The 27,635-nt window shown below is 32.8% G+C and overlaps 1 protein-coding gene across 1 annotated transcript in view; it reads left to right on the top strand.

Annotated features, from left to right (window-relative positions):
• LOC149798241 (vascular endothelial growth factor receptor 1-like) overlaps positions 1-21,999 on the top strand; it is a 49,687-nt gene extending 27,688 nt beyond the window's left edge. Inside the window, exons 6-10 of the mRNA XM_089963366.1 lie at positions 3,202-3,382; positions 4,675-4,822; positions 6,975-7,099; positions 13,368-13,424; positions 14,504-21,999. Of these exons, the coding sequence (XP_089819492.1) occupies positions 3,202-3,382; positions 4,675-4,822; positions 6,975-7,099; positions 13,368-13,424; positions 14,504-14,874 (882 nt within the window). The 3' untranslated portion in view covers positions 14,875-21,999. The remainder of the gene's footprint in view (positions 1-3,201; positions 3,383-4,674; positions 4,823-6,974; positions 7,100-13,367; positions 13,425-14,503) is intronic.
• The last annotated feature ends 5,636 nt before the right edge of the window (positions 22,000-27,635 follow it).

Raw genomic sequence — 27,635 nt, 5'->3', positions numbered from 1 at the left:
CCTGGTTTATTTTGGTATTCATTACTGCTTTTTGGAAGCCTAGAAAATATACAGGGTTCATTTTCAGTGTTTCTTTACATCAGGTAGTGCTTCATCAATTTATAGTTGAAGTCAGAACAAAATAGATGTAATCTATCATATTTGGATTTATTTTGTTAACCAGATAACTTTCATTCTTTACAAAAGGAAAACGTAAAGTTATTCTCAGAATAACTAACTCTGAAAACATTTCAAAACTTGTCACAAATCAGGCCAGTCTGACCCAACTTTCAGCACTACCATAGAGTAATGCATATAAACTGATTTAAGGCTTTTATTGATTTCTCATGTATATTGTGTTTTCTACACATTATATTTACAAAATAAATATTTCGTAAAGATGAGCTACTGATGAGTAACTCAATTTTAAAATTTACTTTACTGTTATCGTTGAATATTTATCCTATGAGAGAAATATCAAACAAGTAAACCATCTTATTTCATTTTCATTCTAGCCTTGGAAAGTTTTTAAAATATTCATGATTAACAGGCGTGTAGTATAATAACAGCTTCCATATAACCACTTGATTTAAAGTCAGCATTATATTTTGGGTGTTAAATTCAGTAATCGGAAAACAACAACAAAATTGTTTTAATTATTACAGTGGTGTCAATCCAACAGGTTTTGCTATTTGATGGTCAGATGATATCATTACTATTGTTTGCAGTTAAATTAAAATGTGCATACTGATCAAACAAAGTATTAAACAGATGGCGATAATATGAGACAGTTATAGCAGCGTTGGTCAAACAGTTCTTCCTTTGACACTTTTGTCATCATTTTTAAAATCTGTTAACAGAGATAACACCACCATTTTTGTTAGGTTACCATTTTCTTTGGGGCCCCGAGTGGCCGAGTGGTCTAAAGCACTCACCATTACGGATCACTGCCATCTCACCTCTGTCTGCATGGGTTCGAGTCTTGGGCTCGGCTAATGTGGGTATGTGAGAAAGCTTGCCTGAAGCTTCTTGTGGGTTGGTGGTTCTTTCCTGGGTTTTCCCAGGTTCTTCCTCCACCATTAATACTGGCTGCCATGTATAGCCTATCTTGTGCTGAAAAATGGTGTTAAACCCCATTACAACTACAACAACAACGACAACCATTTTCTTTACTGTAATTGATATGAAGATTAGCAGAATATAAATATATAACAAGAATGTATTATATGTTAGTGAACTAAATCATAAATTTAACAGGACCACAGTAACAGTTTAATTTTTCGCTCTTCTGGTCAAGAATTGCATCAGCAAAAACTGATTAGAATTAGAGTTAGGTGGACTGAAGAAGGAGAGAAAACGAGGAATATATTTGCAATTTAGAAAATAGGAACTATCTTAGCAAATATATGAAAATTATTCTAAAAGGTAACAACACTATCCTTACCAAACAAAAGAAATACTTGAAGAGAAACAATCCTATTATAAAAGCATAATTGCCTCAAGAGATGCTGAAAACATTGATTTCAGCTTAATACTTGATGACGGATATTTAAAAACTAAATAGAAAAACTTGGAAGGAAAGATATTTTCTGAAGCTTTAGGTGCCCTAAAAACATGAAAAATTGTACGAGTCCAGGTTCCAACTGGTTTTCTGCTAAATTTGTATTCCTTCTTTTGGGACTCATTTTGAAAATTTTACTCTTAGGTCAATTAACTATGGTTACAAGATAAATATTCTTTCAGCAAATAATAAGGAAAGAGTTATTGTTTTCTTAAAGGTGATAAAGATAAAAAATACAAATATTTAAAGAAATGGATGCTAATATATCTCTCCTTAATACTACACATAAAGTTGCCTCATCATTTATTGCTATAATAGACTTCTTGTGATACCTAGTTGGTCCTAAATGAAAATGGTGCCAGCATGACTGCCATGATGACTGTCTTAAGAATCGTGTTGTCACTTCTACTTCTGAATGGACTATTAAATTGGTAGTGGGGGCCCTGAGTGGCCAAGTGGTCTAAAGCACTCTCCATTTCAGATCACTGCCATCTCACCTCTGTCTGCGTGGGTTCGAGTCTAGGATTCGGCCAATGTAGGTATGTGAGAAAGCTTGCTAGTAGCTTCTTGTCGGTCGGTGGTTCTTCCCAGGGTTTTCCTGGGTTCTTCCTCCACCATTAATACTGGCCGCCATGCATAGCCTATCGTGTGCTGAAAAATGGCATTAAACCCCACAACAATAACAACAACAGCAAATTGGTAGTGGAACATACACTGTCTTACATTATTTCATTTGATTTGTATTCAGAACAATATTGTTATCTCCTGTAAAAGTGAGATTTTGTTTCCTCAAATGAAGTTTTGAACTGATCAATGTACTTTGGAAAATAATGAGAAATGTCATATTTTAAACCATTGTAAAAGTCAAATTTAAATCAAAGACAAAACTTAATATTTCATGTGTTCAGTATCAGCTTGGATTTTAGTTGAATCAGCCGGTATTTTGGTCAGAATAAGCATTGTCCAAATCAGTGCTGCTATGACCTGGTCTAATATGCTTCCCAATAGGAAGATTCTCTGCCTTTCCTGTCAAGTTGACAATGATGGACATGGCCAAACTATGTTCTGATCAGCTCGTGCTTCCTTGAAAAATTAGACAAACATTTCTGTCTGAATGCCATTACTTAATAATTCATATATGGCTTAATACGAGAAGAGTGGTAAGAATACTGTCACAATTCATATATATATATATATATATATATATATATATATATATATATATATATATATATATATATATATATATATATATATATATATATATATGAGAATGATTATTGCCAGAACAAAAAAAAATTTAACATAGGAAAAACAATAATACAAAAGTAAAATCTGCAAGAAAACAAGATGGATACAAAAATTAAGTAGATATTAATATTAATAAATATAGAAAAAAATAATGAAATTGAAACTTAGCTGCTCACATTTTGAAATAATATTTTAGAAGATTTAGTTGAATGCAGTAACTTAAGCTTTAAAATTATGGCAAATTTATACTGAAGCAAATGTGGAATAAAGTTTATCCATTTATAATTTGGACTGGATTCCCTTTTACACAGTAACAAATCTTTAAAATTTATGTATATTCCCATGTAAATTATAAGTCCCTGGCATAGCTTTACCTGGTCAGAATGTTGATGATTTTTTTCTTCAAATAGAGATCGAAGGGACTAATGATCGTTCCAGCCTTTCGAGTGCCTGAATCACAGAACCGAGATGAGATTATTAGTGAATTTTACCTGAATGATACTAAGTTGATTGACAGTGGAACATACAGGTGTACATTAGAGCTCTTATCCGGACAGTCAACTTTCAAGGAAGTCAATATCACAATTATAGGTCTGTTTATCTGTCTGTCTGCCTATTGATCCTAATTGTATTTTTTTATTTATACCTCTTGATGTGAAGTATTCATTAACTCTGCTAGTCATAGACCAGAAGAACTTGTGGGATGGTCTGTTGCCTGTCGTTCATCTATCAAGTATCACAAGTTTGTTACCGATGTACCACATAAACGGCTTGGAGGATTACCTTTAAACTTTACACACATTTTTAGCAAGGTCTATATGAAAACCCTAAATGAAAATGGACATTCTATATTGTCATGACAGTGGCCATTTTGAAAATTTTGTTTATTATTGCCACTCGTTCAGAATGGATGGTCAAGTCAACATAGAATTGCCACTCAAAGGCGGCTTATGATGTCTAGTTGGTCCTGACTGAGAATGTTGCCAAACTAATGTCCAATATGGTTGCCAGGGCAGCCATCTTGTTGTATCAACATGGGTTTTTCACTAAAGGATTTCTTATCTGGTCTAGTTTGTCTGAAATAAAAATACCAGTCTGTCATCTAATATGGCTGGAATGGCAACCATCGTAAAAATCATATTACTACAACTCTAATTTAACAGAATCATATTGTTGAGTTGTTTTCACCTGAAGACTTTTTGCAATGTCCAGTTTGTCTTAAAGAAAAATGGTGCCGATCTGATATCCATTATGGCCACCACAGCAGCCATCTTGAAAGTCACATCTTGAAAATATCTACTCCTCTCCATAGGAATTGCTAGGTCAACATGGAGTTTTCACCAGCAGACTTTTTGTGATACAGTATCTAGTATGGTCCTAAATGAAAATGGTGCCAGTCGTACATCCAATATGGCTGCTATGACATCTGTTCTTAATACTCCCCCTGAATGGATCATTATGACATGGGATTTTTATCAAAAGACCTATAATGATGTCCACTTTGTCCTCAATGAAAATGGTGCTAAGCTGACATCCAGTATGTGTACCACAGGAGCTGATTTGAAAATCTTGTTGCATATGAATCTCAGAAATGGTTTCAGCACTAGATAGTTAATTGGAAGAAATGGTCTTATCTTGAATTCCTGGAAATTCTTTTGCCCAGTAGAGAGTAAGTTTCTTCAAGGGGTTCTTGTTTATGTATGTATTAGTGTCTTGCTTGATAGACTTTACTACTGTAATTTCCACTATTTTGGTATTGATCTGTAAAATGGTTGCAAATGTTTATTTTTATTTTCACTCACCATTACAATCAAGTAAGTATTCTGATTGAAGATTATTTTGATATTAGGGGCACTCTTTACATCATAAATCATGTTTTACAGATAAGACATTTGTATTCCTGACCCCAGAGAAGACCGTGTATGAGATGGAAGAAGGGATGGACTTGGTCATGTGTGTGGTATTTAATTCCTATCCAGTGCCAAGATTTGAATGGTACAAGGACGGGAAGCTGATCGATAAAAATCCAAGGTAATAGTTATGTCTTGAAAATGAAATTTCTATTACATGTACAATTCAATCTACTGGACAGAAAAATATTTTCAACAGTTTGTTAATTACTTCTCCTTTGCTTATCTTGATTTTGCTTTCAGCATTTCTCTTGTAGTCATGCCAGTAGCATAAATTGCACGTGTATTTATTCTTCCACAGGTAAAGTAGTTAATTAAGTTTTCAAGGCAGTGAAACAGATAAATGATGGAAATGATAATGATAATAAAGAGCAAAATGATAATATAAATGCCAAATAGCATCAATGAAAAAATCCAAAATAATAAATTCTCTTTATTGCTGTAAGGGAATCGTAACAATAAATATTCTGCCACAAAGCTAATTCTTGTATATTAAACATGACAAATTCAGTACCAGTCAACGATGTTTTAAATGAGCTCCTTGCACATCTACAAGATATCATCCAAGATAGCTTAAACATTATGCAATCACTACCAGTATTTTACGATTTGAAGTGTTCCTCTCTCTGTAGTCATGATTTACTACAACTATACCATACTAGACTTGCAATTGCCATTGCTTTGGATTGTATTAGCAATAATTTTGCAATCTGATTTAGGGGCCATGCATGGCTAAGTTGTCTAAAGGTCTGGTCTCTACCAATCAATACCATCATATCTCTGTCTTTGTGGGTTTAAGTCTTGGGCTCGACCACTGTGAATATGCGAGAAAGCTCACCAGTAGCCTCATGGGAGTTGATTCTTCCTCTGCCAGTTATACTAAATGCCAAGTATATCTTATTGTGTGCTGAAAACGGCATTAAACACACAATGACAACAACAATGTGATTTAGGTTGGGATCTTGGACATAACAGAGACATGACAAGGATTGAGATCTTGGACATAAGGGAGACATAATAATCTTTAGATTCACTGATCAAATTACAGTTTTAACATTTATGAAAGTGAAAAAGTTCATATTAGAATGTATCATTTCGAATGATGACTCATCCCTCCAACATCTAATGCAACTCTTTATCTCATAGGGTATTGTTGAGAGTCCCTTGAAAGGATTGACGGTCTTCTGTCAAAAAAAAAGAATTGTTAAGTATTTTTTTAATTCTTGAGCTATTGGAGTTTCACATTATACTCAGTGGCAGCCATATTGGATGTATGATTGGCACCATTTACCAAACTGATGCAAATATAAGCAACCAACCATACAGTAAAATTAGTGACAAGATTTTCAGTATTTTCCATGCGGCAGCCATATCGACTGTCAGTGGAGCACCATTTTTATTTAGGACAAATTAGATATCATAATTTTAGAGAAGTAACGATAGCCAACTATATGACGTAAGCCTTCTGGTGAAAACCCATGCTGGCAAGACTTTCCATTTAGGAATAGTGACAAGAAGATTTTAAAGATGGCAGCCATGGTGGGCATACTTGATGTCAGATCATTCATTTACAACCAACTAGACCTCATAAGAATTTTTTTGGTGAGAAACTCAATATAAGTATTACTTTTCCACAAGGTGGAGTAGCAGCATAATTTTCAAGATGGCAGTTATGGTGGCCATCTTTGATATCAGATGAGCTCACTTTTATTTAAGGTCAGCTAGACACATTGAGAAGTCTTTTGGTTATGCCAATATGACTTTCCATTCAGGAGGAGTAGATAATAAGACTTTCAGGATGGCTGCTGTTGTGGCCATATTAAATGTAAAATTGGCACCACTTTTATTTAGAACCACCTAGGCATCAAAAGAAGTAATTTGATGAAAACCCCATATTGATGTGACCATTCATTCATGTGGAGTATCATAACAAGGTTTTCAAGACATCTGCTTTGGAGACCATATTGGATGTCTGAGCAGCACCATTTTTACTTAGGATCAACTTGAACCTGTGATAAATGTATGTGTAAGGTTTATGGTAATGCCTGAAGTAGTTAGGAATTTGTGCTAATGGATGGATGACAGACTACAAATGATGGACAATGGACAAAAGGTAATTGCATGAGCTCTCTGGTCTATGACCCATAGAGCTAAGAATAAGTTGACTGGAGATTCCAAAATTTGGCAGAACATAAACCTTTATCAGTGCTTGTCAGATCCTTTTTATTATGAGAATATATAAATTTTAATCAGACTGCATTATTTTATTTCAGTATATCGAGCAATACCGTTGGCCTTATTTTCATGAAGTTGACAAGAAACTTGGCAGGAATCTACACCCTCCATGCTTACACCCGAGATCAGAATGCTACCATTGACATAACGCTCTTAGTTAAATGTAAGTGTTAAAGTTAGTACCTTTCTTTTCACCTTGACCATGCATACCTGTAATAAATTTAAAGTGTCATACAACAGAAAAGTCAAACATTAATGGACAAAACATACCATATCCAAAATTAATGAATGGACATTGTAATGATAATAATATTCAAAATATTAAGTAGATATAGGTATGATATAGATATAAGTATGATATAGAGATAGGTATGATCTTAGATATACAGGGCTTGAAATTAGTGGTAGTCCAATAGCCCGAGGCTAGTAGATTTCATGTTGGACTAATAACTTTCATAATGTTAATAGTCTGATGGGGTACTAAGTTTTGGCTATCAATAGTCAGTGTTTGTTTATGCCATTCCCTAATAATGACTCGACTTAAGCAGATGTTCTGTAGAATCAAAGCAGTGGCCATTGTAAACACAGTCATAAAATATTAGCATGAGAAAATTAAGTCGATTTCTGCCACAGAAAGGTGTGTTTTCTATAGCAAGAAGCTATCCAATATTGTGCATTTCACTTAACAGCGGCAATTTCCTTCCGGTCATTAACAACCTAAGTTTGCTAATTAATCTGATAATGAATTAAATGAAAAATGACATGGTATCACACTTTATTCACTTGACCACAGTAACAAACTACAAAGTAGTATACCACACAAAAGAACACAGCAAAAACTGTTCAAAGAAATTAGTTTGCATGTTTGTTTGTTTAAGGTTTTTTATTGGGTTTTTTTGGGGGGCTTGCTACCCAAACGCTCCAAAAGTTATGAACGGGAAACTGCATATATTACATTTGCATCAAAATAATTATAAGAATTAGATCAATTTATTATGATTATGTTATTGACACATCCTTTCCATACAACTACTTTTCACATGAAGATAAGAATAGTTTTTATATTTTTCCCTTACAAGAAAGAACAAATAATTGAATACACGTGGAGATATCCAAGCAGAATGCCGTACATTTGTTGGGAATTAAAATCTCTGAGCATGGGCATCAAAGATTTGAAAATATTCTGCCTTATTATTAATTTCAACAATACATTGAGGTCTGATTAATTAGTAACAATTACCAAACTTACGCTATTAATGATGAGACCACAATTGGAATTGTCAGTTGGCTTTGTTTGATGTGAACACACCTTTTCAAAGCTGAAACTTACATTATCTTCTGATGCTAATATTTTATAACAGTGTTTATAATTGTCACTGCTTTGATCCTGCAGAACATCTGCTGAAGTCAAGTTTTATTAGGGAATTTAGGCCATTTAATTTTAGGGGGAGGGGGCAAAGGCACATGTTTTGAAACGTGTTTCTTGCCCTGACTTTCTGATATAAAGGACACTGTGACATTCCTTTTCTTACTTTAAATAATTTACATCAGCTATCTTGTAACATCTCGTATTTCAACATGAGACACTATTTCCTCGTTAGAAGACAGTCAAAATGTGGCATTTTATGGAAGGTGTTCAGCAACCATGAAAAAAAGAAAAAGTTTAATGAAACTGACATAAAAGACAGGAATAATTCTTATGACAGGGAAAAGCATAATCAATAGTTTCAGAAGACAAGGACAAAAGACAGGGAATGGCTGAATTATGATGAGGAAAAGAACGTTATGCGGTGCAACTGGTGTACGAAATTTGCAAAAACAAACACAGAGAAAACATCCAGTTTTGTTGCGGGTTGTTTGAACTTTAAAATTGAATTGGGAAACGTACATGAAAGCTGTGGGCAACACAAAAAGAGTTCACAGAGAAAAGTATCTATGCAGATACCAACAGTAGAATCGACTGCTGGTAAGATCTTGGAAAGTTTAAATCAGAATGTGTTTGACCAGCGCATTACCGGTAATTTGTTTAGAAATGCACATGCTATCATAAAGAACGGAAGACCTGTTACTAATTTTTTATGGATGTGTCAGCTGGATGAGATGAAAGTAGTTGATGTTGGAGAGACTTACAGGAATGATAAACAGGTTGTTACATTTACTCACTAAATGGCTGAAAGTGAAAGGCAGACATTTGTCAAAGGTGTGAATGAAGCAAGGTTTCTTGCAGTAGTGTGCGATGGTTGTACTGACAGTTCAATTCAGGGGGAGGAAATTGTATATATAAGAATTTGCAAAGGAGGAGAGATTAAATCATCATTCCTAGCATTTGATAGTGCAGAGAAGGCAGAAGGGATCCTGAAGGTGATCACCATTGCACTGCAATGTTTTAGGAAGATGGGTAAGGAGACCAGAACAAACCCCATATGGACCTAGTGTGCAGGTGGAGGATGAAAAAGGACACCTGGATCTCTTTCTGGAATTGGATCCAGATTATCGTTAGAAACAAGAAATGTGAATTGACTGATTGATGATTAGAAGCAGGATTTATACTTATGTATCTCTGCATTTCATATGATAATGCTGTTTATGAAATAAAATTGTTGTTAATCTCAATACAAGTGTGTGACATTGTTTTTGTGGACAGGACTAGTACATTTTTTATTCAGGACTAGTAAATTTCTCAGGATACTAGTCCTTCTGGCTACAAAGAAATTTGTGTTAAATTCAAGCCCTGATATAGGTATGATATAGGTATGATCTTAGATATAGGTATGATATAGATATATAGGTATGCTATATATATATATAGGTATGATCTTAAATATAGGTATGCTATATATATAGGTATGATCTTACATATAGGTATGATGTAGATATAGGTATGATCTTATATTCTTATATATAGGTATGATCATAGATATAGGTATGATATATTTATAGGTCTGATACAGATATAGGTATGATCTTAGATATGGATATAGATATAGGTAAGATCTTAGATACAGATATAGATATAAATCTGATATAGATATAGGTATGATCTTAGATATAGATATATGTATGATATAGATATAGGTATGATCTTAGATATAGGTATGATCTTAGATATAGATATAGGTATAGGTATGATCTTAGATATAGGTATGATATAGATATAGGCATGATATAGATATAGGCATGACATAGATATAGGCATGGTATAGATATAGGCATGATGAAGATATGGACATGATATAGATATAGGCATGATATAGATATAGGTATGATATAGATATAGGCATGACAAATATAGGCATGGTATATATATAGGCATGATGTAGATATAGGCATGATGTAGATATGGGCATGATATAGATATAGGTATGATCTTATATATAGTTATGATATAGATATAGGTATGATATAGATATATGCATGATCTAAATATATGTATGATAAAAATATAGGCATGATATAGACATAGGCATGATATAGCTATAGGTATGATCTTAGATAAAGGCATGATATAGATATAGGCCTGATATAGATACAGGTATGATATAGATATAGGCATGATCTTAGATGCCAAAATTCACTCTAGCAGCTAATTAGTCATTATGACAAAAATCATGAATATGTTTTGATTAAGAACTTTTCCATAGAGTCCATAAATGAAAATTGAGGCACTGGTCATCAGTGGAACATTTTTTTGTCTTCCTGGTGTGTAATACCGGAAGATAGCCCTATCTTTACTTAATTGGTCTATCGGACTGTTTGTTCATGACCATTTTTATTTCAAACTGTTCAAGACATCTGATTTCTATGAAACTTGGTCCTCATATTGAACCCATGGCTGTTCAAAGTTCTTTATTTTCAATACCTTGATATGTTTTTGTCCATTTTTCTGTCCAACCATCTATCATTTAACCACATTTTTAGTTTCAGAAAAAACATTTCAAGATATCATTGTCTGTGGTAAACATATTATATTTATAGTACAGCTGTTCAAGATATCATTGTCTGTGGTACACATATTATATTTGTAGTACAGCTGTTCAAGATATCATTGTCTGTGGTAAACATATTATATTTATAGTACAGCCGTTCAAGATATCATTGTCTGTGGTACACATATTATATTTGTAGTACAGCTGTTCAAGATATCATTGTCTGTGGTAAACATTATATTTATAGTACAGCTGTTCAAGATATCATTGTCTGTGGTACACATATTATATTTATAGTACAGCCGTTCAAGATATCATTGTCTGTGGTACACATATTATATTTGTAGTACAGCTGTTCAAGATATCATTGTCTGTGGTAAACATATTATATTTATAGTACAGCTATGCCCTTTGGTGTAAAAAATTTGTCCACTTCAATATTATTAACATCTTTATTCATTTGTTTGTTTATCCATTCCATCCATCATTAACAATGTTGCTTCTATAACACAACCATAGTGCAAGCCATTCAATATATCGCAGTCAAATCTACTAATAAAACTAATGGTTCAGATCTCCTCTTTTCTATACACAGTTTTCCAGTTTAATGCTTTGCCTGCCAGTCTGACCATCCATCCATTATCTACACTTTTGTTTTAAAAGAAAAACTCCGAAGCCATTTTTAGGATATCATAACTGAATCTCATTACTCTTACAGAACTAGAGTAAAATTGTACAGGTCATGTATGTAAAATATAATGCTGATTTTGTTTAACCGAAGTCTATTCAATCCTGAATATTTAATGATCTGCACCTCAACTGTTATCAAGAAACTTCCAGATAAAAATTATTGATTGCTATGGACTTTTACAGTGATTGCTATGGACTTTTACAGTGATTGCTATGGATTTTTACAGGGGTGGCTATATACTAAACTGGGTCAAGAAAAGAGCACGTTGAGCCTAATCATCACATTGTAGGATAGTATGAATTTTTTTATCAACATGCATGGGTTTCATTGTGACATCACAGTGCATGATATTCAATCCGGATTGCACTGGATCACATCTTTATGTTATTTGGTGGTCCATTCTCAGTGACAATCCTGGCACTACTCTCTCCATCACAGGTGGTTAAAGATGCATTTCTTTCATTCTGCTATAAGCTTCTGTTGGACGGCAGGTGCCAGAATGAGTTCCATGGAAGTAGCATCCATTTTTCAAGTTGATTTACAGTTTGTGCAATATATACATCAGGTTTCCAACATTAGGACAAGTATATACAAATGTGAAAATACTTTTTTGGTATTACTAGAATACCAGAGTAACTCCTCTTGCATAAACTGGAATCTACATGCCATCTGTTTATCAATTGTTTCCTGTAGTCGTCTGATTTAAACTGAAAATTAAGAGCAAAGACCAACAAATAGATATTTATAATATCTAGAAGGTCAGTGTTTCTATTTATTTATTCACTGATTGCAAACTTTAAGACCCACGATACCATATCAGTCCAGTCATCACAGCAACACAAGTAGGTTATTTAGGGCCGTGGCAATTGGAGTAAAGTGCCTTGCCCAAGAATGCATCACATTATCTAATGCAGGCTGATACAATGGTAGGATTTGAATTGCACTCTTTTGATCACAAGTCTATTACATGAACTAATCAACCAGTGTAGCACCTCACAGTGTCTTTTAAACCACTAACAGTCTCATTTTACCTGTTCAGAATGTATGTAGCTGTTGCTATGTCCATCACTCGGTTGCGGGAGCATGATTCTCAGACCATTAAAATTATATCCACCAAACTTGGTACAGGTTAGCTTGTTATGTTGATGTGCATTTTGATACCTTAAATTTTCCACATTCAATTTTTTAAAAATATCTTACCATGGAATCAAAAGTAACATAAGTATTTTGTAAATAGAGAGTGTGTACCACAGGGTACTAGCCTAAGTAATATAAACAAAACATTCAAAGTGCTGGACTGTAGGGTACATTCAGAGTAGTTTTTACATAACTGGGGCACATGGTGGTATGTCATCTTTAAATTACTTATTTATTCAGCAGGAACAAGAATTTAGTAATTTTTGTCATGTTTTGTCATGTGAAAGTTTTAACCCATGAGCCAAAAAACATTGGCTCCTTTTGTTTGTTAGCTTGTTCCCATTGGAATGAATCAAGCACAGTTAGGCAGGATTTTATTCACAAATTGTTGTCTTATTCCAGCTTAGTTTTTTGCTTTCACATTCTGAATCTGAAATTTTTCAGGAATAAAAAACCTTATACTTCATCTGAAATGCTTTTAGAATCCAAACTCCTTACTTCTCTGTGTCACTAATGATATAACCAAGCAAGGATTTATTGTACAAGGGTAAAATATCATTTTCCTTTTGATTAAAGTCTCATATTCAATGAACAAGTATATTTATATTTTGGCTCTAATATTAGCAAACAATTATATCTTTTCACCTTTTGTCTTTATTTTGTTGTCTACTTTTTAGATGAATGCCCAGATGGCTATATTTACCGAAATAAGTCCAAAGGATACAACTGTGAAGGTATGTGATGTCCCAAGCTTTGCATTGCTGGTACACAGACATATCCATATGACTTTTTATGAAAGAGAGAGAGCACTGAATTTCATATCAAGAACTGTGAATCAAATACACTTTACTAATGATCTTAATCAATTACTAACCAATTAGACTGTGAGCCAACTGACAATTGTTTGTAATTCTGTAATATATTTGTCTGTATCCTTGCTAACTCCAACACCTGGATATATTTCCTGTGTAATATGTACCAGTTCATCTCACTAGGGAGTTTCTCATTTAAATTTGATTTCATGTTGCCAGTTTCTACAAAATGTTTGATATTGACTCGGCATGCAAACTCTCACTACAAAATCAATACAGTAACATTAAAGAAGCTGACGAGCTATCATGTTGGGGCAGCTTTGCCTATACGCTATTATCCTACCTGGCTGTCATTTCACCAATAAAATATAATTAAAAATCAGGTAATTGGATTGGATAACAATTAGATTAGACTGAAAAGAGTTTTCAAATCTATGAACATAAAAGTATGAAAAGTGCACTCATAAATTCTTGCAAATACCATGATATCAAGGGAGGAAAATCCAGCAGATGCAAGGTTGTACATAGACAGCTAGAGTATAATATCTAGCCTGAATTATATTTGTTCCATAGGGATTAATTGGAAATCATTCCTTTGAATGTAAATTGGTCTCTTTGCTTCCAAGAGTTACAGTTTATTTCTTTGAAATACAAATTTCATTTGCATTTTAAAAATAGAACATTTTCTCCTCTCTTCATTATGGTAATTTTATATAGTATTTTAAAATAATGAAAAATATTTAAATATTTAGTGAAAATGTGTTATTGTATTAGGATATTTTAATGCTGTTCATCACATTACTATTATTGTTATTATTATTATTATTATTATTATTATTAATTATTGTTATTATTATTATCATTATTATTATTATTACTATTATTATTATTATTATTATTATTAATTATTGTTATTATTATTATCATTATTATTATTATTATTATTATTATTATTATTATTATTACTATTATTAATATTATTATTATTATTATTATTAAAGCTTGTCCAGAAGGATCTTACAGTGGGAATGACAAAATGAAATGCCACCCATGCCCTGAAAATTCCAAGACTAATGGAACAGCTAGAATATCAGTTGATGACTGCAAATGTTTGCCTGGCTTCTTTGCTAAAAGAATTCAGAACTATGACAAAAGAACTGAAAACTATGTCACTAAAACTAGTGGATATGCCAACTACACCAATCTCAATTACAACAAAAATGAAAGTGATAAAGAAATTACAGTCATTTGTGAAGAAGTCAGAGAAAATGTTGAATACTCCAGAACTAATGAGGCTTCAAATATAATTCATAACTTCTTTCTTTTATTTTCATTGGCATGTATTTGGCTTCACAATTTTTCATCATACTAGAATAAGGTTATTTTATTAGCTTTACTGGTCATTGCCCAGAAGAATTTATGGGATGGTGTGTTGTCTGTTGTCCATCCATCCATTAACATACATTTGTTATAGCTATGTCCATCTGTTAGCACACGTTTGTTATAGCTATGTCCATCTGTTAGCACACGTTTGTTACAGCAATGTCCATCTGTTAGCACACATTTGTTATAGCTATGTCCATCTGTCTGTTAGCACATGTTTGTTATAGCTATTCCTCCTAAACTACTTGGAAGGTTAACAAGAAACTTTACAAATGCAATCATTCTGAGGTCTAATTGGTCCAAAATTTAAATGGTACTGCCTAGATATCCAGTTTTACCTCCATATTGGCCACTTTGAAAATAGTGTTATGTCTACTCCTCTTGAATGTACAGTCATATTAACATGAAGTTTTCACTAAAAGACTTTTTATGATGTCTTGTTAGTCCTAATTGGAAATGGTGCCAGTTTGATGGCAATTATGTCCACCAAAGCAACCATCTTGAAAATATTGTGACCATTTCTCCTTCTGAATGAATGGTCATATCAACATGATTTTTATTTTACTGAACAATGTCTTATTTGTTGATTCTGATGTTTCCATTCAGACATTTAGTATGTCTACCACAGTTGCCATCTTGAAAACATGGAATAGTCATATCAGCACGGGGTTTTTGCAGAAGACTTTTATTGTCTAGTTGGTCACAGCTGAAAATGGAGCCAATCTAACGTGTAATATGACTGCCACAATGGCCATCTTGAAAATCAAATCTTGTTAAGACTACACCTTCAAGATGGCTAGTTATATTGGCATTGTTCTTTAACCAAAAGACTTTTTATAATGTCCAGTTGTCCTAAATAACAATGGTGCCAATCCCATACTGACCTTGAATTTCTGGAAATTCTTTCACCCAGAAGCATCAGTCCCTTTAATGTATAATATTAATATATATATATATATATATATATATATATATATATATATATATATATATATATATATATATATATATATATATAGAATTGTACCAATTCAGATAAGTTTTTTTCTTCATCATCTACTTTTTGTAAAATATTCTTTTCTACAGGGAAACATCTTTAGCCTTATTGTTATCATGTAATCTTAACTTTATGAAGTGATAGCATTATTTGTAAAGAAATCTTTTATATTTTAATAGATTGTAATGATGTATTCCATGAAGAAATAAAAAGCTTGTAGTAATGTTTAACCAGTTGTTTAGAAGTTTTGTTTCATATTCTGAAAATTTTTGGTCTAGATTTGACTTGGAATTAAAATCTGTCTTTAGTCCAAAATACTATTAAAATTATGTTCTCAGCAGATTTCCTCATTTGTGGTCTTACAATAGAAGTGGATGTGATGTTGTGCAAAGGAAATATTGTCTTACAATAGAACTGGATGTGATGTTGTGCAAATGAAATATTGTTTTGAAGACTTTGCAATATTAAGCCTATAAAGCAGTCATTTTGATGAGAAACGGAAATTTTAAAACTCTACCTGAATTTATGCTCCATATTTTCTCTTAACCAATCACAGATGTTATTATTTTTGACCCAGTCACAAATGTTATTTTGTCCCAATCACAGATGTTATTATTTTTTACCCAATCACAGATGTTATTACTTTTAAAATAATGTTTCTGAGTTGACTGAGTTTTATGATCTCCAGGCTGTGTCTGTATCTATTAATTTAAATCAAATTCAGTGAAACTTCTTAATTCTGAAACCTCATTAAGGTAGTCTGAATTTGTAAAATGAAAGCATACAGAACAACTCGAAATGATGTATTATTACATTACACTAGAATTGAAATGATGCATTATTACATTACAATAGAATTGAAATGATGCATTATTACATTACACTAGAATTGAAATGACGCATTATTACATTACACTAGAATCGAAATGATGCATTATTACATTACACTAGAATCGAAATGATGCATTATTACATTACACTAGAATTGAAATGATGCATTATTACATTACACTAGAATTGAAATGATGCATTATTACATTACACTAGAATCGAAATGATGCATTATTACTTTACACTAGAATTGAAATGATGCATTATTACTTTACACTAGAATCGAAATGATGCATTATTACTTTACACTAGAATCGAAATGATGAATTATTACATTACACTAGAATCGAAATGATGCATTATTACTTTACACTAGAATCGAAATGATGCATTATTACATTACACTAGAATCGAAATGATGCATTATTACTTTACACTAGAATCAAAATGATGCATTATTACATTACACTAGAATCGAAATGATGCATTATTACTTTACACTAGAATCGAAATGATGCATTATTACATTACACTAGAATCAAAATGATGCATTATTACTTTACACTAGAATCGAAATGATGCATTATTACATTACACTAGAATCGAAATGATGCATTATTACTTTACACTAGAATCGAAATGATGCATTATTACTTTACACTAGAAGCGAAATGATGCATTATTACATTACACTAGAATTGATATAACATCATGTATTACCTAAGTATGTACTCGGTGAGAGATTGGACATAAATTGAAAGGGATGTTATTTCTTATATTAAAATAATGCATTAAAAAATTCTTATAGTTTTAATTATTGTAATAATAGTCTTTTGAAAGAAACTAATAATGTCAACAAAAAGTAGATTAAACTTTCAGAAATCTTAATTTAATGACCTGCCATAAATCTGCCAAGAAGGCTTTATATTGTCAAAATTCAGTATAATCTCAAAAAGTCTCATTCTTAACAAATTCCCTCATTAACATTCCCTTTTCTTGGTGTATTTGATACAAGTCTATGATGTTCACCCTGTGCAAATTTCATACATTTTTAAAAAGTGATTCAGCTATAGGCAGTCTTTCCCATACATTTTGATGTAAAGACCCTTACTTGGATATATCTTCAGTTGAGAAAAGCACAAAAAAGTCAACACAACCTATAAACTGCTTTGTTGTTTTGGATTGGTTGGATCCATAGCTACATAAAATTGTCAAGTTTAAAAAAGTTAAATATTACATTTTACAAGTGATAATTCTTGAACTGTGTTAAGGAGCTTTCTATTTTTTTAATAAAACTAACTCTGAAAACAGAGAAACTTAAAACTCAATTATTTTGGTGCTCCTGAGGATCTATGGACTTTAGAGGTTTGGCTATACATTTACTTAATTCCAAATACACAGTACAACTGACTTGTACACAGCTCATTACATTTTGTAAATACTCTAAGTTTTGACACAAATTTTATTACTGTTGAAATGTTACTTTTCAAGAAATGACTCGTATTAAAATCTCAAAATAACTGAACACATAAGTTTAAAAATCTGGACAGTGACTTACACTCTCTAGAATCAGCTGCTTTGACACACAATTTTACATTTGCCCTATGAATTATTCCCATGAATTTTGATTTAAAAAAACCAACAAAACACTGGCTTGAAGTCAGCAGTTTTTGAGGATAGGTAAATAAAAGCATCTGTTGACAGATGAACAGATGCAGGATCATATGCAGGTATTTTGCCTGACAAACTAAACAACAGCAGTTATAAATCATAGGAGCATAAAACTATTCAAAATGGGAACTTGACTCTGAATTGTTTCATTATTTTTGTGGGAATTAATTTTCATGGTTTTGCCCAAAATGACATTCTCGGTAGTATTTAAATATGTGGAGTTTGAAAGTATAGTGACAATAGTGAATTCACAATGTATAGATTAAAATTAAACTGGTCTTGCTAAACCACCTTTTCTGCCAACAAAATGTGGTCAATCAAGACAGACAGCCTCTCAAAAAAGGCTCTTGTGTTACAAATTGGCCTTGTATGACAGGTGGTCTTTTAAGTCAGGTTTTACTGTATGAAGGTCATTTGACAGTGGTCTTATAAGTCAGAATTTACAGCATGAAGGTCACATGACATTGGTCTTCAAAGTAAAATTCTACCACAGGGAATTTTAGGAATCATGGGCTGTAACTCTGATGCACATTGAAGCAAATTTTTTGGAGGGTAAGGCATATTTATCTTCAACAATGAACAACAATAAATGCACATACATGTGTACATATATTTCAAGTGACAGAGTCAACCATTGGGTATTTACTAATAACTAGTCTATATTTTGGGAGCACATTTTAAATAGAATATCTTTGAGAAAGGACAGGTAGTACTTACATTAATATCTATAGTTCATAAAAAAAATTAGCCACTCAGATCCTTAAAAACAACCCCAAATACTCCATGTGTAAGTGCTTTTTCAAATACTTCCCAAGTGGTACATGTATATTTTTTCTTCACAATAAATTATTTTGGGTGCAGGCAAGTCCTATAAGGTATCAAGAATGTACATGAAAATGTACTATAAATAGTGCTAACAGAAAATACTATAAATCGGAGCTGTCCAAACTTAAGACTTTGACAGGTTTTCAAAATTATGAAAGTCCTAGATGCAAAGAAGTCTACAGATGTTGTGAACATTCCTTCTAAAATTCTCAAATTTTGTTCACCAGTTTCGTGATCAGAAATTAGTATGCTCTTTGTACTGAGCAAAGATAATATCTGTATTACCTTAACCCTTTACTGGTGACGCCTTTTGACGCCAACCCCTTTACACATGTGCAGCACAGGTAACCTCAGTCTTCAAAAAATATTACCTTAGAGATCAGGTCTTTTGCCATGCACTTCCAAGATGTTTGAAAGGCTGCTATGAAATCGGTTGCAATTGCATTGTGATAACATGTATCATTATTTTGAATCTGCTTTTAGAAAAGGATATTGATATCAATCAAAACTACAGGACTGTCCTGGAAAATAGTTCCAATGTGGGAGCAGTCCTACTTGTCCTGTCCAGGGACTTTCAGTCTTCCATGCTTCCTCATCAGTGAAAGAAAAATAACTTATATCATTGATCAAAACTTGATCATGCTAACTGAAAATTACTTGTTCACTCAGAAATGTGTAAAACTGAAATCTTCACTTGGTAACAGGGACACTCCCCATTCAATACTGGGATCTCTCATATTTAATACCTTATAAATGACATTTTCTAATGCACTGAACAAACACCTCTGTATAATGAAACTGATGATAACATCATAGCAATTCCAATAATCTTGAATCCATTTTACAAAATGAAAGTAATATGCTTACTGATTGGTTTGCAGCCCAAGACATGCAAGACAATCTCCAGATGTTGTTGTTGTTGTAGCGTTTAACGCCATTTTTCAGCACACGATAGGCTATACATGGCGGCCAGTAGTAATAATGGAGGAAGAACCTGGGAAAACCCCGGAAAGAACCACCGACCCAAGAGAAGCTACTGGTAAGCATTCTCACATACCCACATTGGCTGAATCCGAAACTCAAACCTACGCAGAGGTGAGATGGCAGTGATCTGTAACGGAGGGCGCTTTAAACCACTTGGCCACTCAGGGCCCCCACAATCTCCAGAAAACCATGGAATACACTGCCATGACTTCACTAAACTCTTTGGAGTACATACTGACTCTCAAAAAAACATGAAGTACATGTACATCTAGATCTATCAAAAAGCGGCAAGGTAATTCAACATCTTGCAAAGTCTCAGCTTCATTTCTGTAGCAAACAAAATTCTGGCAAAATGGAGAAATACAATACATATGTTAAGAAAATCTTCTGTTTTGCATATTAGTAGATTAGGATATTTTGCAAGAAAAGACACAAATACATACATGTACTTGAATAAGCTGTTCACATTACAAAAATGCAATTATAACTCAAACACTAAACTTTGGTAACAATACCAAGGGTAAAGATCAATTTGTACAGGAAGCTTTCTTTTAAACCTAATGCCCCCAGGGTCTGGAATAGAGAACTGTTGTGTTACTGTCAAGCCTGGATTGGGAGCACCACATGACCTGGGCCTGAACCCCCAGTAGGCGACGATTCATATATAATAAAATAATAACATACAGTGTCGTGTATTTAGTTGTCTTTTAAATCTTTATATAGTACATTATCTAGGCTTGTTTTGGCATTCATTTCAAAATTTCAGTATAACCAGGGCCTAGAGGCCTCAAACTCTTGAAGTGGCCTGGGCCTCTCTCAACCTCATACAGGTCCTGGATACTGTTAAACCACAATATGTTGCTTTACTCAAGACATCTTTGCTGCACATTGTATGGACTGCAGACGCATTCAGCTGGGCATCATGCTTCCTGAATTTGCTTCAGTTTATATTCCTTACTCATTATATTTTATTGTAGGTATGGCATCACATAAAAGACATATAATTAATGTTGAACAGAATTATGAAAGTCCACTTAGTGGAGGTCTGTCAGTGATTCTCATATATTAGAATCCATTTTGTCTCTTATTATGAAGGTATCTTACACTAGCATAGCAGTAACTGTTGAAGGATTTTATGTATGGTATATATTTACCCGGATTAGATCTATACTTTACATACAGTACATCCAAAGTGGTTTAGTTTTCTGTACAAAATACATTTCAAGTTTTGTTCTTGGAAAGAGGAAAGTGATATTTTGTATGAATATTTGCCGTGTTGTTGTCCAGTACAATAATATAGATAATAATTTCATTATCATACAATTATTATTTGAAGGGAAGAAATCCAATTGTTTTGTTTGCCAAACTTAGTACAGCTTGGCTATCACAAATTCCATTAAATCACCTTTTAAGTTTAACAAAAAAACTGCAAACTTTAAAAGCTTATTTTCCATTATAAAACTAAAGGATATAATACAACAACAACAACAATAATAATAATAATAATAATAATAATAATCATATTCAGTTGCAATGTGCATAGCTTGTTTGTTGTGCTTTACCTTTTCCCTCCCACTCAATACTTGTCTGTACCTCACAACCATTCCTTATAGTCCTGATAATTGTATGAAAATGTTGAACATTTGGAACATCATATTAATAGGATTCATGGAAAATAATGTTTTAGTTTGAGTTTATAGTTGTTATATAAGCATGCTTAGTATTGAAAATTAAAATAAAATTCATACTGATATAGTAATGTGTGTGGTTTTTAATTATATCATTATATTAAAAAATGTATGTAAATTTGTTTTTTGTTTCCCATTTCATGAAAAGCAGTTTCATAGGAGGTATACTTCATTAACCAGTCATATTTATTTTATATTGTTTGATAAAATTTCAGAATTATCATCGAGAGTCATAATGTTTAAATTAAAGCAAATAACAGTGACCCCCAAGCATCTTTTAAAAAAGGTGGGGATTTTGTCCATCTGTCCCACCATTAGTAACACAGTGCATCTCCTACATCATTAAAGACACTTGAAACTTTATAATATGATTTGCAGTACTCTTTAAATGTAAACAGTAGTTTCAAACTTTTAATTAGGACTCTTGGGATGGGATCAATGTCTTGAATGGTTGCTGGTTTTTTCTGTTGTTTTAAAAAACAAAAGTCTAAATATTCAAAGTAATTTTGGTGGTATCTAAAACATTTCCAGCACAGACCTTGAAAAGGAGACTTGCTCTTGGGGTATCACTTTAAAACTGTTGAGGTTCCCAGTCTATTGCTATATATGGGTTTGAAACAAGAGGAAACAATATCAGAAATGTATCCATCACAGACCCTGGGTTGTGGACCTGAGGTTGAGATCTTGATCCTGGGTCACACACACACACATGTATATATGTATGTATGTATGTATGTATGTATGTATGTATGTATATATATATATATATATATATATATATATATATATATATATATATATATATATATATATATATATATATATATATATATATATATATATATATATATAAGTGCAAAAGTCCTAGTGATAAATGTTCTAATAATTTCAAATTCGAATACTGATGTAAAATCCAAGATGGATGACGATGACGAATGCTGTAGTCAATACTGTGCTTATCTACAGTTCCTTGTAGAAATACAAATACATGTATTGGCACTCTGGTGTTGGAAATCCAAATCAAATTTGTAAGCAATGTCTTTCCAAAATTTTTGTGTGAGCACTCCTCAAAATACTTCCAGAGAATAAAGAATTAATCCTTTTGAAATCCAACTGATTTGAAGAAAATTATAGCTGAAATCTGGCTACAACAAATTAACCTGACATCAGTATGAAAAGCCCAAAACTGAGAAATCTCTTTCTACACATTTCTATTAAAACTAACAAAAGCGAAGTTATGGAAAGACCAGAATTGCGAAATCAAGGGGGGGGGTCATGTGATCATGTACACGGAATATGGCCTTGATTAGACCAATGATTTTATTCCCAGAATAAAAATTTAAAAAAGTGTTTACTTCTTAACCCACGTAGTCCCATCATGACCTTGACAACAAACAATCATTTTAAAATAAAACAGAACTTTGTTTACTAATTATGAGTCAAGGTCAGAATTTAGATCAACACCTGGTGTTTATGAACAGTCAAGGACAAACAATTTTCTAAAAATGTATCACCTCTGGTGAAAAAAATTACATTGTAATAAAATAAAAAATTTAAAACTGACAATTAAATTAAAAATAAAATAAATATATATTTATTAAATCAGATATATGTAACAATATATATATATATATATATATATATATATATATATATATATATATATATATATATATATATATATATATATATATATATATATATATATATATATATATATATATATATATTAGCATACTAGATTTTAAAAGAAATACACATTTACGTTGCTTTTGCATCCAGCTATACCCTTAGCTGTAAAGATTATAAATTTGATATTTACACAATTGTCCAGTGTGCATACTGTACTATTTATAACTATCCACTGCTTCTTAAAGGACAAGTATAATCCGAGTGTATGGATACTTGTGTAATTTTCTACAAAATCTTCCAATGTTATTCTGCTTGGAGGGTTTACTGAAACTAACCTGTTGGCTGAATGACGTTTTGGAAATGTAAACATCGGAGCTTGAGATTGTGTTAGTGAAGGTTAAGAGATTGTGTTCATTAACATTTGAGGTCACAGGTTAGGGTTACATTTAGTGTGCTGTTTATAACTTCAAATTTGATAGAGGCAGTTATTGTTGTTATTGTTGTAGGATTTAACGCCATTTGTCAGCACAATATAGGCTATACATGGCGGCCTGTATTAATGGTAGAGGAAGAACCCGGGAAAACTCTGGAAAGAACCACAGACCCATGAGAAGCTACTGGCAAGCTTTCTCACATACCAACATAGGCCAAACCTGCGACTCAAACCCACGCAGACAGAGGTGAGATGGCAGTGATCCGTAACGGTGAGCGCTTTAGACCACTCGACCATTCGGGGCCCCAGAGGCAGTTGTATGAAAATGTGTAACTTGTACATACATGTATATATAAGATATGGGTGTCAAATTTGATCTCATCTGAGGGTTGAAGATGGACATTATTTGTTTGAAGCTGTAAGTTGCAAACTTTGAAATAAATTAATAGACATTAAACTTGGTAGACATTGTGATCTGAAGTTGTCGCTTAGCATATCCATGGTCCTATCTGTACTGCCAGTACCATTTCTCGGGTCAATATCATTTTTTGTGTCCAAAATGTCAGTCTAAAGCTTTTGTTAAAGATCATGGAAAGAAATGTTTTCCCACTGTAAAGTCATAACTTGAGGGTGCATCACTTGTACATAGTGTGTGTATCAATAGCATGGTCCTATCAGCAAGATCAAAGTCATATGTTACTCACTTTTTATATTATGCCTGTAACTCATGAGCCACTGAGGGTAGTGTAATTAAACTTTATTTGAATCATAACTTCCACATGTATCATTCATTTTTCATGGTATTTTCATCGGGATTTAGATTATTGATAAACATTATTGATTTTTGTGTCTTAGCCTGTAGCTACAAAATTCTCCAGGATAGCGAGATAAAAAAAATCCACTTTTTATTCCTGTACTGTGACCCAAGTCCATGTCATGTCACAAGGCCATGTCACATAAAACTTTATGATTCAATTTGAAGAATTCATATTAGTTGTCAAGGTTGGGGTTTTAGTTCAGAAGCTGCTCAAATAATGAAAATAAAATATTTAAATATTTTGGATGGTGTTTCTTGTACCATTATCACGATTATATCAGAAAATTATTATTATTATTATTATTTGCAAAGCTAAGGTAACAACCACTCACTCAAGGTTCCTTTCTTGTGAAGCCTTGGCTGTAACTTGAAGTCATCATTACAAGCAGTATCATCCAACACTACAATTTTACATATTGACTTTTTGCAACTTTCATATTCTTAGCTGCAAACTTATGGCCATTTGCCTATATGCATATATTTGAGTATAGTGTTGTATAGCACTGGGGCATCATGCCGCAGACATGTAGCATGATGTCCCACCCAGTCACATTATCCTGATACCAGGCTGACTAGTCCTAACACTAACCCCTCAATGCTGAGTGCCAAGCGAGGAAGCTGTTAGTACCATTTTTGTAAGTCTTTGTATGACTTGGCCAGGGTTTGAACCCGCAACCTCCTGCATCCGAGGCGGACGCAGAGATTTTAATGAAACCCTGTGCGTATATATATCATAATTAGAGGTTGTGTCACCTAAGTTCAGAGCAAGGCAAGGAAAATTGTAATTATGTAATTTTGTGCATTTTCTGGAGGGTAACTTTTAAACTACTGAAAATATTTTAATAAAACTTGAACTAATTAAATATATCATGTTATATACACCATAATTTGTGACACCGCAGCCATGACTTCAGTCTCAAGCTTTATGACACAGCTAGGAAAATTATCAATCAACACTCCCTATACAGGTAGGATATTTCAACTCATGAAGGTATTTCAGACAGCTGCATATCTAGTTTAATATCTAGCGAAATTATAAATCAACACTCCCTGGATGGATCCAGACTTAGATGGAAAAAGTGAATCCCATATACTGCCAACTTAATGGCACGATATTATAAACTGAAATACATGTATTTTGAACAAGTCATAACTACATTAAAAGAACCAAGTACAGTTCACTATACATGTACTTAGACTGGAATAATAGTTTAAAAAAAACATTAAAAAAACAGTATGCACAAGTTAAATATGGCTCAGAGTTGTCTTCTGGTTGTATTAAGCTCAATGACTGCCCATTTAATGTTAACCCCAAAATTACAAATTTTCAGACCTAGCTTTGACAAAAATCTTGCTCCAAATAGTGAAAAAAGAACATTATATCCAAATATATTAGTTGAACAAATTAACAATCATGAGATAATATAGAATAAATATTTATAGTTTTTAAATAAATCCAAGACTCTCACCTCCCCTTCTGCCAGAATAATTACTTGGTCCCTTAACAGACAGTATCTTGTTCTCCGTACTTACAACATTTTAAAGTTTGTTTTAACTTGTCATATAGGTTTTAAATATTAAAACAACTTTCTACCTGGCTGATATTAATATGCATGTTTGCTATGGAGGCTGTACAAAATAACATTTACTAAAACGTGTCACATTGAACATTTCTTTAAAGTTTGACAACATTAAATAAAGTGGTCTCGATGAAGATGTTAAAAGTATGTTTTACACCTGGCTGTCATAGAGACCAAGATACACATATTTTCATAGAATATGATACATTTCCTCCTATATTTTGATAGAAATGTTACCAGTGTATTGAGGGGAGGGGAAATATGAAAACATATTCCACCTGGTTGATATGGAATTTTAATAAGTGCTGTGGAAGCTGTCAAAAATAGATCTTGCCAAAAAAAACACTCCACTACTGTTTATCCAAACGTGGTAATTTTTTTAAATGTCGAAGAATATTTTTGATCTGATTGTTATGGGAACTAAAATGTCACTTCATAAGGTCATACTGGACAAATAATAAATGAATAGTGTATGATATGATAAAAGAACAATGTATAATATGATAACTTAATAATAATGTATTAATCTGTATGTGTTATGCCTCACTCTCTATTAAGTTTCAGCAGCTGGAACTCACCTCATATTCTATGCTATTTCACTATTTTCAAGTGAAGAATTCTTTGTTACCAACATTTGTGTCATATTGATGTTAATAGCTATTTTAAGAAAGAAATCTTCAGAAAATGCATGCTGTCTGCATTTTTTTCCCTTTCATAAATTATTAACCCTATATTGCTATAGCTGCATGCAAAGAAAATTGATGAAATCTCCATGATAAAGGTGGATAAGTCACAGATACTCAAAGTACCCACTGTTTTACATTAGTGCCCCATTGGTTGATGGCAAAAGCATGTAGAAAACTTTCTCAAAGTCTGCAACTAACCGTGATCTTAGACCTACAAGCCTGCCAGCTGTAACATGTAGAAAACTTTCTCAAAGTCTGCAACTAACCGTGATCTTAGACCTACAAGCCTGCCAGCTGTAACATGTAGAAAACTTTCTCAAAGTCTGCAACTAACTGTGATCTTAGACCTACAAGCCTGCCAGCTGTAACATGTAGAAAACTTTCTCTCAGTCTGCAACTAACCGTGACCTTAAACCTACAAGCCTGCCAGCTGTAACATGTAGAAAACTTTCTCATGCTATACAGCTTCATTATAAACATTAAACTTGCATTATGGGTGAATTTGAGATAAATTTGTGTGGGTACCATATACATAAACAGACTTGAAGGCTCATCCTTGTCTTTTTATTTTAAAAAGGGGGGGGGGTAATAATGTAAACTTTCAAT

The sequence above is a fragment of the Sinohyriopsis cumingii genome, chromosome 6 (assembly GCF_028554795.1).
Source record: "Sinohyriopsis cumingii isolate HCF-2022 chromosome 6, ASM2855479v2, whole genome shotgun sequence".
Taxonomy (NCBI): Eukaryota; Metazoa; Mollusca; class Bivalvia; order Unionida; family Unionidae; genus Sinohyriopsis; species Sinohyriopsis cumingii.
Note: the sequence above shows the minus strand (reverse complement) of the source record. Positions and strands in the feature narration are given on the sequence as shown.